Here is a 14,082-nt window from a genome sequence, read left to right as displayed (position 1 = left end):
GGACATTTAATCAACTGGGCTTGTTCAGCAATTTTGGGTGAATTGAGTCAAATTGATTTGGATTGATTGCAATCTTCTGAGATGTTGATTAGGTTAAGTTTAGTTTGCATTGTTAGGGAGGCTACACTATGAAAGGATTGATGCCTACGTCCAGGCTGATTTGAAAATAATAATCTTACGGTTTGTTTCGAGAAACAGAGAACCAAATCTATTGTAAATTTAAATCATATTTGTTTTAATGTTTGCCGATCATCTATTGTTCAATAAGGTACTTTGTTGTTACAAACTGTGACAAGTTGAAACAAGTTGTAATATTGGAGGTGTGAGGATTAGCCTATGAAGTACAGGAAGAGTTTAGTTCCTAAAGCAATTTTCTACTAATCTGACTGGTTGTCAGAAAAATGCTGAGTTATCAGAGCCAATGAAGTTGCAGTAGAAACTTAAAGTAGGTAAACTTCAATTAAGAGAGTGATCTGAAACTCAGAAGCTGAAATATTTAGATAAAAAGAGCAGAGAGGGTCCTTAATCACTTTTAAAATGTTGCCTCAATTAGCAATAGCTTTCCTGATGTGTGTATCATTGAGTGGAATGCATTGGTCAGTATGAGACTAAACATGTAATACCATTGAATATTCTAATCATAGAATGAAAATTTGAAGATATGCTTGCATTAAAAAAAAATTGAGGTCAAAAAGGAAATTCTAAACATTGTGGATCTTGGAAGTCACATAGAATAACTTTCATATGAAATAATGTGACATTAGATGCTTTCACAGCACCTTCCAAACATATGATCACTTCCGTTTAGAAAGACAAAGACAGCAGATACATGGGAACACCATTACATTCAAGTTCCCTTCCAAGCCACTAACCATCCTGACTTTGAACTACATCACCATTCCTTGTGCCACCGAATCAAAATCCTGGAATTCCTTCCCAACTAGCATGTGGGTCTACCTACAGAACATGGACTGCAGTGACTCAAGAAAGCAGTTCACCATCATCTTCTCGTGTGCAACTAGAGACGGGCAGTAAATGGTAGCTCATCCAGTGACACCCACATCCCATGAGTAAATTTTGAAAAAGGAGACACAATCTAATTAAAGTTCTATGTGAAACATTTGAGCCTAGAAGTGTGATGGTACCATACTTGTTTTCTGGTGCTAAATAGACACTACCAACTTGATGGGCCAAAATTACAGGCTTATAATGAAGCAGAGGTATGCTGTGCCCCATATTGATCTAGGCAAAAAACAAACCTGTCCTTGAGAAGGGCATTAGGCCCTTTTGCATTTACAAATGCGAGGCTGGACACCTGTTTAAGGTCCTCCATGCGTAATGTCTCACCTTGAGCATATGTAGTCCAAGGCCGGTTTCACTCTGAAAATCAAGGTCTACATGCAAAATAACTTTAGAGGAACTGCTGCCAGTTGCCAACATAATGTTAAGATAAGAGATGTACCTGAATATGGAGCTGGGAGGTGAATGAGTATTTTTCTGGCTTCACATTTAAACCATGTGTCACTGACAGTCTCTGTGTAACTTGTCTCCTCTGCTCCTACTCACCCACCCTCCTAACATGCACCTTCCTGCCTGATTGCCTTTCCTTGAGCATTTACCTCTACAAAACCGACACAAATCAATTTATAAGCCCTGAATGTTTAAAAATCCAAATATTAAATAGATTATGTAATTTGCATTGTGGCTACATATTGCTTTTAAAATGCTAATGAGAGCTGAGAGTAAAATGTTTTTGTGTAATTTATTTCAGTGCCTATAATTAAAACAGAGCCAACAGACGAGTGTGAAGACACCATATTCTGCAACACCGTACATCACAGAACCATGTCTGAGTTTTATACTACACAACAGGTCATGACCCCTGTTATGGTCGCTAATCCCACTTCCTGTCTTGGCGGAAGCTTGGCTTCCTGTCGTACTGGATTTTCTTCACATGATTCTAAGTATCAGCAGCAGAATCCAACTGGAGTTGTCTATCAGAGATCGAAAGGTGGCAGTCCTAATCATCTTGGCTATCAACCGTCTGCTGTGATGGTGCCATCCATTCCCATAATTCAAGATGCTCACAAATCAGTATTGGTGCATGCTGGGTCACCTGTCCAGTCTTCTATGACACACCACTCTCCAACCAATCAGTCTTCCACCATAATTCATCATTCCCATAACAATCATGAGTCTTCTTCCATGATCCACAACTCTCCAACAAATCATCAATCGTCACTGATCCAACACTCCCCAACCCATCAGCAGCTACCTTCTATGATTCACCATTCACCAACCAGCCAACAGTTGAGATACAGCAGCCAGCAGGATTACCAACGCCAGGTATATTCAGAGAATGATGCCCATGTGCCCATTGTGCGGTCCACTACACCACAAGCGGTACATCACGTGCAAAAAAATAGCCCAAATCAATATGCAGCCGTGATTCAGCAACAGCAGCAAACATCCAATGCAATCCAGAAGGTTTCAAAAAATGGTGCTTCACCATCTCAGCTTCCATTGATACTGGATCAACAGGAAAAGGAAACTACAGTTACCGGAGTCACAGTGAAGCAGGAACCACAGAACCTTGACCAGGCATATCTGGATGATGGTAAGATTAAATTCCTTCATCAAATCTATTGGCTGAACTGAAGTATAAGAACATTTTCAAAGTATAAGTCAGACTTTTGAAAAAAAATAAAATTTTGGTCTCTCAACTCATCCTTTTAAAATAAAATCTCATTTGGATATCTCTCGTGTACTCGTAAAGGTGAAAGATAACAGTGTGACAGGGCTAGGAAAATTACTCCCCCTCTGGTTTTTTTAAATCATTTACAGCATCAACTTCTTCCAACTGTGAAATGTCTCTAAATTATAACCGGAATCTTCACTTCAGAGAAGTGCATTCTGTACACTATTCAGTCATATTTAATTTCCCATACTATACAGTTATATAATTATCCCTATAATTGAAACTATTTAATAGCAATAATAACAATTTTTTTCTGGACACTTGTGTTCAACCAGAAAGAAAACAGACTGAATAAATTCATTTCTTTCTTAAATGAATACTTAGCAGAAAAATACTTTTATCTATCTCAGTTAGGTACCAAGCTACGATCACTTAAATGAAAGTGCATGGGGAAAAATGCTTACCTTTTATAATAGAGATAGTAGGAACTGCCGATGCTGGAGAATCTGATTTTCTGAAGAAGGGTCTAGACCCGAAACGTCAGCTTTTCTGCTCCTCTGATGCTGCTTGGCCTGCTGTGTTCATCCAGCTCTACACGTTGTTATACCTTTTATAATACTAGTGCAACTTTCATCATATAAAATCTGTCGATTCCATCCCGGGGCTGTACTTGGCAATTAAGTGATTCATGTCATATTTATCTTTACTTTGCCCACAACCAATCTGAAAAATTGTAATTGAGTAACACAAAGCTAAAAGGTAAGGTAACAATTGGTTCATTAATCATTTTATCCCTACTTTTCTAACTGGAAAGACATTATCAGAAGAATTATTTTGGGCTTCACCGTAGTGCAGTTGCAAGCATATGAGTATGTTTCAGTAATAGGTGATTTGATGTTTGCCTAGTTCTTTCACCCAGAATCCATTGGTAATTTTCAATACCAGACTTGGGAGGCAAATAATCAGTTGTGCTCCTATTGAAAGTATTGAAAGTTTCCACAATAGTTATTTGTGCATAGGGTGGAGTCTGGGGCCTGGTCCTTAACCAATGTGTTGCCTAGCACTTTGAGCATTAGATTTCTAGCTGACGTTTGTGTTTAGTTTTTTTTTAGGATAGCTTCTAAAACACATAAACACATGCAGTTTTATTAGGTACATGAAGCTCATATAGAAAGATCTAAAAACGTGCAGTATGTGAGCTGGAAGTTTCGCTTATAACATAGTTCAAAGGTAGCAAGAAAAACATCTGGTTCATGTCCAAACCTCTACTGGAAAGACTTAGAAGCCCTAAAAGATTCCATGTGGTACATTTGCGATCTCTCCAGAATAAGTAGCTGGGTCTTTTTTTATATATAAAATATCAGTTACATTAGTTCATATTTGCAAAATGAATCAATCATAAATGGTTAACTTTTTATATATTAACAGGTATTGGCTGGTTTTGAAGTCTGCAGTGATTGAACCAGTTATAGACATCTTGTACCCAATTTTAACCTGTTTAAAACTTGAATAAACTTGAGCTCTTTTTTTAATTTCAAAATACTATCTGTGAACCTCAGTGAAAGATTGACCTGTAATTATGAACAGATGGGGTAATATGTTTAGCTTCAGTAAGATATCTTTATTCTGCATAATTATACCTGCCAGGAAGAACAGAGATGTGTCCACATCTTAGATTCTGGAAACAATTTAGCAGCCATATTTCCGAAATGCCATGTCTTGTTGACTAATGGTTATCATTCATCCAAAAAAGATCAATCAATGATCCAGATTCATATCTGGTTGTGAAAACCATGCTAAATTGATATTGCTGTTGATTGGATTCACTTCAGTTTCTGCTAGCTGAACTCCTTCACTCAAATGGAATTCAGTGTATTCACTTGCACAGTCAGCTCCTATTAGAAGATTTGTGTTTATAGACACAGTGAATAAGTCTAGCTGATTTGACACAACAGGACCTAAATACTTTACTTGCTTTCTACTTTTATGTTACTTTCACCCAAGTTAAGCTGGTCTTGTGGCCAAAATGCCTGACAATTGTTGACAAAAGCAAATCTTTGATGGAGAGCTTGAATCTGAAGTGTACTCTCATGGCAGTCAAAGGGAGACAGTCTGAAGGCTTCAATAGGAGTTTTAATATTAGTTTCACTGCAGCTGGTGCAACCAAATTTTAAGAAAAGTAACTTCCTTTGAAAGCAAGCGCATATCAAAGGCAAAAAGGGAATGCAAGGAAAGAATATCCTTAGCCAGCAGTTTGTTCAAACCTCAATCTGTGTCTGTGTTCTTCTGATCTATTTGAAACAAAATCTTTCAGGTACATATTGACCTGAGCATTCACCTGGGTACCTGCTGGAACCTTACCAAAAACCCAAGAGGATGAATATCTTTGCCTCGAAGGACAAACAAAAAGAATTGAAATAGTTCAGTAACTTTTCCTGACTTCTTTTGTGCCAAACTGGACCTGTTAATACTGGTGATTAGGTTTGTCAGAGCAGAGAGCTCTGTGTAAATTCAGAGGAGCATTCTTTTGCATTCAGTTTTTCTATCTCTGGTTGCACACCCCTTCAACCAGTAAAGATTTTGAATCTTTGATGTTTCCACCTCCATAAGCCCCAAGACTCCTCTGAAATCAAACCTAAATTATTTATGTGCGAACTTTGGTATGAGCAAGTGATTTGAACAATGGATGTATTATATCTACCCTTGCTATGTTTCCACTTAATGCCTGCATGGGTGCATTTTTTGCAGATAACAGTGGACAGTAATCGGGAGAGAGAACTCTGACTGATGTTTTGCTCCCTTGCCACTTTTGCCAGCAGAGCTGTCTGTGACAAGACCGAATAACTCAGTAATTGAGATTGGCCCCTTGGTGCCCTGTATAATTAATCTAATTCAGGAATAATCAAAACACCATTAAGTGTAATCTTAATGCTTCTGTACATGTGTACTTGCTTCTGCATGATTAAATCCCAGGATTGTTGACCCAATCTACACACTGCCAACATACTACTTTTGTATTCCCCTGTAGTTGTAGAGATGGAGATTCAGAAACCATTTCTGGAGGACTTCACTGCCACTGCAATATAAATATGTAAGATTTAACACATCAATCTAAATTACTGGCTCTCACAGCTTTGGCGTATTTAAGCTTAGAGATGATAAAAGCATAAATGAGGGTTTCAAATAGATAAACTTCAGTAGGGGTGGGTGACTGTACAGATTAGCGGTCAGTCATGATGATGGATACAAATAGCTCTGAAATTCAGTTCAGGATTGACTAAGTCACTGAGCCTGCATACTCTATGATTCTGTTAAAGACAGTAGCCATGGAATTAGGAGTTAATAGAGTCAGTGGAGAGAGTACCAAATTTGTGAAAGGGATCAAAGACAAAGGTTTTACTCTTACCAATGTTTAGTTGGAGGAAATAAAAGCTCAGTGAAGACTGGATGTTAGATAAGAAATCTGAGAACACAGATCGAAGCAGCAGAGGGGATAGCATATACGTGGAATCTGAACTTGTGACAAATGATGTTAGTGATGTACAGTATGTAGATAGAGAAGAGGAGGTGGGCAAGGGCAGATATTTTTTGAATCCTGTTGCATTAGTATATGCCCAGAAGAGAAGTCATTGCTATGGATGCTCTGGGTACAATCAGAGAGGTAAAAGTGGAGAATAGTTCCATCAAACTGATCAGTGGAGGAGAGATGTTGAAGAATGTGTGGTCAATTCTGTCAAAGGGACGTGTGAATTCAGGGTAAACCATGGCATTTAGGATATATAGTTAGTTTATAAAGTATGGCTGTGGCTGAAACCGATAACTTATAAAAATTTTCAAACAACATTTTGTCGTAAGCAGCTGAATTAAGTTTGTTAATTTTACTAGTCATGAAACAATCTAAAACAAACACCATTGACCCCACTGGACAATAGGAGCACATGAAAATAGTCAAGTATGTAATTATGACATTAACCTAATAAATATAACTATATCAAATACCTGAATTCTTTTACCATAGAAATCCAGAATAATATTCAGTTTGTTTATAATTGCTCATGTTCAATATAACGTTATTGTTGTGGAATAAAAAGGATTCAAACAGCATGGTGATCATATGTATGCAGTTGATCATAATACAAACCTTATGTGAATAGTAAGCCTGTTATTTATATGTTGGATTATAATGCCACAGTCAAATCTCATTATAGCACATTCTGTTGCTACAAAGCATCCATTATAATGAACCACTCCCAAGTATTTGTTGAAGCTCCATTTACATTGAGTAGAAAATATCAAGCCTCAAAAAAGCAATCCTTTGAAAAGGATAAGTTGTCACTTCCCATGAGTTTGCAATTTTTAAGTTTGACTGGTTATGTGATAGTTATTTTTATATCTATGGATAATACCTTGGCAGCAGCGTTGATCAAAAATAGTGGGCAAGTTATTATTCAGGAATATTATTGCTACAATTCTGTATTTAATGCAAATTCTACCAATGTTAATGAGATATCTAAATCTGCAATAGCTGTAATGCTATGACTTAAGTGAGTGGGAAAGAGATAATATAGTTTAACAATGTTGTTAATAAGACTTTATTTGAAGATATTTATACTTTAGTAGTGAAAACTGAGTACTGGGTTTGTGAGTGGATGTTATTGTTGCTGACTTTTGCTCTGCATGCGTAGTTCCTTCAAATAATGGATAGGAATTTTGAGTGAAAGGAGAATCTATCATTAGTGTAAAAAGCCTTTACAATTGTCTTTGCAACAATCAAGCTAGTAAAGTTAGTCGTTCTCACTTCCTTTCATATTGTGAACATTTGATTTTTCCTCTGTTCATTATAATTTTAAATTTTTAACTGAGAAGCCTTTATGACAGGTCAAAGTCTGCAATACAGGATACAAAGGGGAATGCAACCATTGGTGAAAGTTGAGGGAGGTGGAGAGAAATCACTCGTCGGCTGATTCCACATGTCAAATTCTACATTGATTTTAAGAGATTCTAAGGTATTTTTGGAAAACAGTTTTGTCCACTGCTGTCCTGAATCCCTGTGACAGTGATTTCCTGTAAGATGGCAATGGAATATTACTTCTGAGCCCGGGGCTCACCTGTTCCATCTGCTTTTCTTGTTGTTTCTTTCTCTCTTCTCTTTTTTTCTCTTCTATTTCATTTTACTTACCTCTTGTTGGAGAGCTCGGTTGTGGCAACAGCATCGGTGGTGGTGAGTGGGCCCAGCAGCGTGGACTTGTGGCATCGGAGGTGAGTTTGGGTTTGTGGTGGCTTCTGCATTGTCAAGGGAGCCTTAGCACCAGCTCATGGCTGTTCCCCGGTGGCGTCTGCTTCCAGTGCAGATTCATGGAGGCAGCGGTGGTGGCGAGTTTGGGCCGGCGGCATCCGCAGCAATTGTATCGGCAAGGTGGGCCTGAAGCAGACTCATGGCGGCAGCAAAGTCGAGTCTGGGCCAGTGCAGTACCTGGCAGCATAGGTGACATCTTCATTGGTGAGGTTCAGCAAGGACCCATAGTGGCGAAGGCGCTAGTAGAGGTGAGATGTAAGAGTGGCATCTTTTGATCCAGCGGTAGCTGCACAGCAAAGGGCACTCATTGCCTGGCCACCAGACTCATGGCCTATGATGGAACACTTAAGAAGGACTGTAAAGTTGGACACTTTCTTTGTTTCTTCACTTTTCTGCCTTTATCTTCTGTATTTCGATTTAATTTTTTGCGTTTTAAGATGGCGCTGGAGAGTGGCAATACTGCACAACACTTCACTGTATTTTGTAACAAGTTACACATGACAATAAATAAATCAAATCAAATCAAATCAAATCAGAACTGGAAGAATTGGAACTTGGAAGGTCTGCAATTTACATGATGTTGTCAGTCTGACAGCTGCAACAGAAATCTTGCATAATCCCTGGAGGTGCCTTCCTAACAACACTGTCAGTGAACCCTATACCCCATTGGCTGCAGCAGGCCAAGATGGCAGCTCACCATCATCTTCTCCAGGGTGGTCAAGGATCAGCAGTAAATGATAGCCTTGCCAAAGCGACACCCAAATTCCATTAAAAAAAAACCACTCTAAATTGGCTTTCATCAATTGTCCTAAGGCATTAAACCAGATGAGCTGGGAAAATTAGTTGCCCACCGAGGCAGCTCAATGTGATCTCCTCTTTCCATGACAACATGGTGGGTAAACTCAATATGGCAGGACAATATTGAGACCCTTTGAGATCTGCAGTGGGGTCAAACAGGCTTGTCTTCTGGCTCTTTGCTGTTGTCATGTGCTTTCAGCTTATTTAGAGATGGTGTCTAATCACATACCAGAACTGAAGAAAAGTTGATCAGCTTTGCTGCTCTGAGATCAAGGGTCAACAGCTCCTCATCAGAGAGTTGCTCTGTGCTGCACTGATGTTACATATTCAAGGACACCTTTTACGACAAATTTGACCCTCAGCATCAGAAAGACAAATGTCATGATCCAGGATGTTGCCATTCTGCCATCCATTAATTTCAACACTGTACTGCTCTAATTCACCAAGCTGAGTAAAAAAGTGTGGAAGAGAGCAGCCTGACTGAGAATAACAGACTGTGAGCTTACCAAGCCTGCCTCCTTGGTGCACTCCTCCACTACAAGGAGACCTGCAAACAGAATGTCAAGATTGAAGACATTGTCACTGACAACTGGGAGAACGTTGCTGACAGCAATGACCTCTGGAGGCTGGAACAACTTTGGAAGAGGTGCCTGGCTGAGAAGAGGGCCCACAGAAAAGAGAGACCAGCAGATCAAGCACCTTCCCAGCCCAACGATTTTCTGTCATTGCCAGTATAGGGTCCTGACACACCAGGTGAAGTTTCACACAGGTGACCACCATAATGTGAACCATCATCTTACAAAATGAAGACTAACACTATTTGTTGCATTAAAATTTGAAATTAATGACTGTGATTTTCAGAAAAAGAGTTAGCGAGGGAGACATTAATTTACATGGCTATGCTTTTATTGCAGAATAGATGCACAATGCAACTTTGAACCTTAATTTTGTGCTTTGTCTAACAGGACTGCATAATATTTTTCTAATACTGTACTTTGTAATACTTCTAATGATAAGTTTACATTCATTTTAGTTTTTTTTCTCTCAATTTCTCTTGGTATTGTGACATTTTAGTTCACAAGATTAAAAGTGGTTTTGGAGAAATTCTTGTACACAATGAGAATTTACTCCTGAGAGTGTTTCAGAACCAGAAATCCTTATTAACTTTTTTAGACACTGGGATGTGCATTTAGATTCTCACAATTTTCAGATTTACCAACCAGTGGGATTGCTTGGGACAGTCCATTTTCAGCTAGCTCAGGTGTGGTGGACCAAATGATCTCTCGCAGCTAACTTTTCTATGTACCTACAAAGATAATTTAGAGAAGCCAGTGTTTCCGTTTGAGTGAGTGAAAAAATGGAATTGAAAAGAAAAACAAGCTTGATGAGTTAAATATAAAAATAATTCTGGATGTAGTGCTTTGCAACTTAATTTAGATTTCCATGTAAGCATGGAGTCAAATAAGTGAAATTTGTGCATTTTTTGGTTTGTACAGTTAAAGCCTCAAGATAGTAATGAACATGAATTCCAAACCATACCTGGACAAAGCCACTGAATAAATCAAATAATTCATACGCATCCTTAGAACAGTTTATAGTGGCCTAGAAGGAGCTGTCAAAGCCTCTGCTGGGTGCAAGAGGAGAGGGTAAAAACCCCATTAGACTCATTCCCTCATCTCGACCTCAGGTTGGAATTCTACCCCTAAATTCATCTCTGCTCACTGGGAATCCATTGTGTATGTGTGTCCTTCCTTGTCCACGAAGTGCAGCTCTAATGGAGATGAGGGAAGAAAACAGGGAGAAAAATATTGCATTGGGTATGTGGATCTGAAGAATGGACCTTACGTGGATGTATTCGTTTCTACTCAGCAACACAAATTTGGAGGTTCTAATGCAGGTGCTTTATAAAGTACCTGGGCCACTTTGATCAGGCAGTAAGTTTATATTTAGTACAAACTGGTGATTGTTGTGGTTGTCCCTATGGATTGTCCTGAGACTTGCTGCTTTTGTAGCTGGTTTTCAAAATTCATGTGTGGGCAGACAATAATTAGACCATGTATCTAGTTTCCAAATCTTCATTCAAAAATGACTTTAAGACCAATTCAAAGCTGTTTGAACAAGCAAACAGCTTTTATCTAGTCAGAAGATGCCATTTTATCTCTTGAATTGGCTACTGGTCCTATTTTTGGCATAAAAAGAGAATTGGACGTATTGAGTTGGTGCTGTGAAGAAATTGACCTTTGTGCTTTATATAGAGTAATCCCTCCCCTATTTCAAAGACATGCAAATGATTAGCAATGCTTTGGTAGAATCTTTCGTTTTGTTACAGCTGCTATTTTGTACTTGATGTAGATGGGAGATTGGTCACAAATATCAAAGTTGTATTGTACTATATTTCTTTTCAAATTTCAGTATAAAACCAAACACATAAATTAACTGTGTAGTTTCCTGAATTACCAGTATCAGGAATCTGTTCGTTCATTCTTATTTTTACAATTTCTATTTTTGCTCCTTCTGGTCTTGAATGTACTGTTGGGTTTTGTAGCATTTTGAAGGATAATTAATTGTAAAGTATAATGAATTTTCTCAATGTTTACTGAGAATAACAGCAGACAATAACTGCAGGCAGTTGGAATAGTTTGCACTGGGGAGGAGAGGGAATGGGGATAATCTTTAGATCCCTCAGTCTTGCATCCTCTTTTTGTAACTACTCAAAGAAGATATGTTGTCACTAAGCCTCAAGTAGCTCAAGCCATACAAGACAGAAATTTCTACAGCTCATTTCAGACTGTAAATTCTGCATCATTTCTGAAAACTAATTTGAAAGATAAGAGATTATAAACTTATAAGATCTGGGAGGTCTTGGGAGTCCTGCTGGAGGGATTGGTGATGACACAGGATTTCCTGCTCCCCTCAGACCAGCAATGTAGGCCATGCCAGCCTGCTCCGAGGCTCGCACTCAGTTTAGACCAGTCTCACCTATTTGTAGGAATGTTCAGCACTGTAGGATAAAGGTCACATCCTTCTCCAGTCCACCAGGGTAGGTTCTACCATTTTATCTCTGATAGCTCACACTCACTCTATCTCTTGCTACTCTACACATCACCCACCAAGGCTCAAGCTCTAAAACTCTTGCTGTTGCCTGAAACATTGTTCCCAATCACTGTCACTCACCCCAACACCACTAACCCTGTATGCCCTCTGAGCTGCCTACTCACTCACTTGGGACAACTCCACACCTGCACTAACAATAATATCTGTGCCATCCACATTCATCTCCTGTTATACTGGCCTTTCTGTCATTCCAGGAGGAAAACAGCTGACAATGGAGCAGAAAGAGTCAATATGGGTGGTACCTGACCTACACCTCTTCACAATTTATAAGGAAAGGATGCTGATTCTAACCAACCCCACAGAGCCTGGACTGGTATCAGAGCTGCCCTTGACTACTGCACTGGAGGTGCAGACTGGTCCAGCCTACATGTTGGGTGTGTCCCCCTAACCACATAGTATCCTTGCTGCAGCATTACAATGATAGTTGCTGCAGTCTGAGGTACAGTGTGGAAATGCAGAAACATCCTATAAATGGATTAGACATGTACCTTGAGAGTCCCTTGGAGGCTAGCAGATGTTGGATGTGTGTGCTCAGTGCCCATGGAGCATGCTTTCAGATACTGCTGACCCAGTTGCCAACATGATAGTCATTCATATCAAGTGGTGAGCTGAATCTGCCAAGTGCTTCCTCTGGTTTCCTGACATCAGGCTTGTTTGGAGAGTTTGGAAAATGTGAGGCTGAATATTATTGAGGTTGAGTTGGGCTGTTAACAAAGCATTTAACAAGCAATAATCACCATCCGTTGGCAACTCACCACTGCCTATCGAGAATCTCACTACCTCACTTGTAAAAGCATAAAAGATGCTGTACGTTTGTTCCCGACGTTGAGAAGGGCCTTGCCACATTTGTCAGCCAGTTTTGCCACACATTTCATTGTAGCCCACGTTGCTCAGACCTTTATAAGATTCCATCTTATATATGTATTTCAACAAAGAAAATTCAATGGATTCCATGTCAGGATCCTCATAATTTCGCATGTGAAATGTTTTTGAAAAACTGTTTGCTTAACAGCACTAATCTGATGACTTTATAATTTGGCTGGGAATTTTTTGAAAGAAATTGGAATATTTTTGCATATTCTGCACATAATTATTAATCACAGATTGATACTAAAAGTGCCATTTTTCACCTCTCTTTGGATTAACGATCAAAGTGATATTGTACCTGGGCACTGTTCAAAGAGGTTTATACAGCTCATTATGATTCCACTAAAGCATTCGTGGTAAAGCTGACTATGTAGATCCTGGAGTTTTATGATCTCATAGAACTTGGTGGTAGTGCATGTGTACAGAAGCTAAATCTCACTGTTTTATTTTTATAGCATGCCCATTAAAATCTGCAGCATCCTATTTTGTGGGTTTATATTGGCTATCTTTCAAAATAGGAATCTAATCTGTGAACAAATATTTAAATATATTGAGTAATTTGTTTAAAGTAGGGGTGTTCTTGGCTCCTTCATGACTCGATTGTAGATGCACCAAGTGGTCTGTTACTTAGCTATGAAGACCTTAAAAAATTAATTGCTTGATTTTTGATCACTACTGAGTTAACTAGTACTGGCCAGATCAGCAAGATGTGGGAGTGTCTATGGACCAAACAGAAGAAACATCATTCAGCAATCCTATTCACAATCACTATCCGGTGACCTCTAATACGCGGGTGTCAAGTCAGACTCAGATGGGATCCTGTCTGGTCACCCTCAGTCTCTAAGCAAGTGGTTGATAAACACTGGACTGAAGAGTCATTGGATTAATGCGGCTCTGATTTCCTGACAGCAAATTCCTTGCTTGGAACTGCTCTGTGCCTTTCCTGGGCAGTTGGGTTTTATCTGCCAGGTTTTACTAAGATGCTGTATTGTATCTGAGAAATATTCATAAATGATACACCAGGTTCTGTATATGAACAGGACATTTATTTTAATGCTTTTAAAATGTTTGCTCTGTTATACAGCTTGCTTTCAGTTTCTCTGTAATCTTTGTAATTCTCTGTAATGTGCTTGATGCACACCACAGTAAGCAGTCGAAGGACCTATGCAGCACAAAACAGTTAACTAATGTAAACATTGTTAAAATAAAAGTCACATAAAGTTGTAGCTTTTTGTCCTACACCCCTCAGGAGTGTGATGCAAGAAACTAAGCTTTGGAAGGGAACACCAATTTATACAGCATGGTTAGT

The 14,082-nt window shown here is 39.0% G+C and overlaps 1 protein-coding gene across 2 annotated transcripts in view; it reads left to right on the top strand.

The window, feature by feature from the left end:
* The window catches only part of nfatc2a (nuclear factor of activated T cells 2a), a 140,667-nt gene that overhangs the window by 79,231 nt on the left and 47,354 nt on the right, over positions 1-14,082 (top strand). For both annotated transcript variants that reach the window (XM_020528125.2, XM_020528124.2), the window contains exon 9: positions 1,772-2,617. In XM_020528125.2, coding sequence (XP_020383714.1) covers positions 1,772-2,617 — 846 coding nt within the window. The remainder of the gene's footprint in view (positions 1-1,771; positions 2,618-14,082) is intronic.

Source organism: Rhincodon typus, chromosome 19 (genome assembly GCF_021869965.1).
Source record: "Rhincodon typus isolate 14 chromosome 19, sRhiTyp1.1, whole genome shotgun sequence".
Classification (NCBI taxonomy): Eukaryota; Metazoa; Chordata; class Chondrichthyes; order Orectolobiformes; family Rhincodontidae; genus Rhincodon; species Rhincodon typus.
This window is presented reverse-complemented; position numbering and strand designations above follow the sequence as displayed.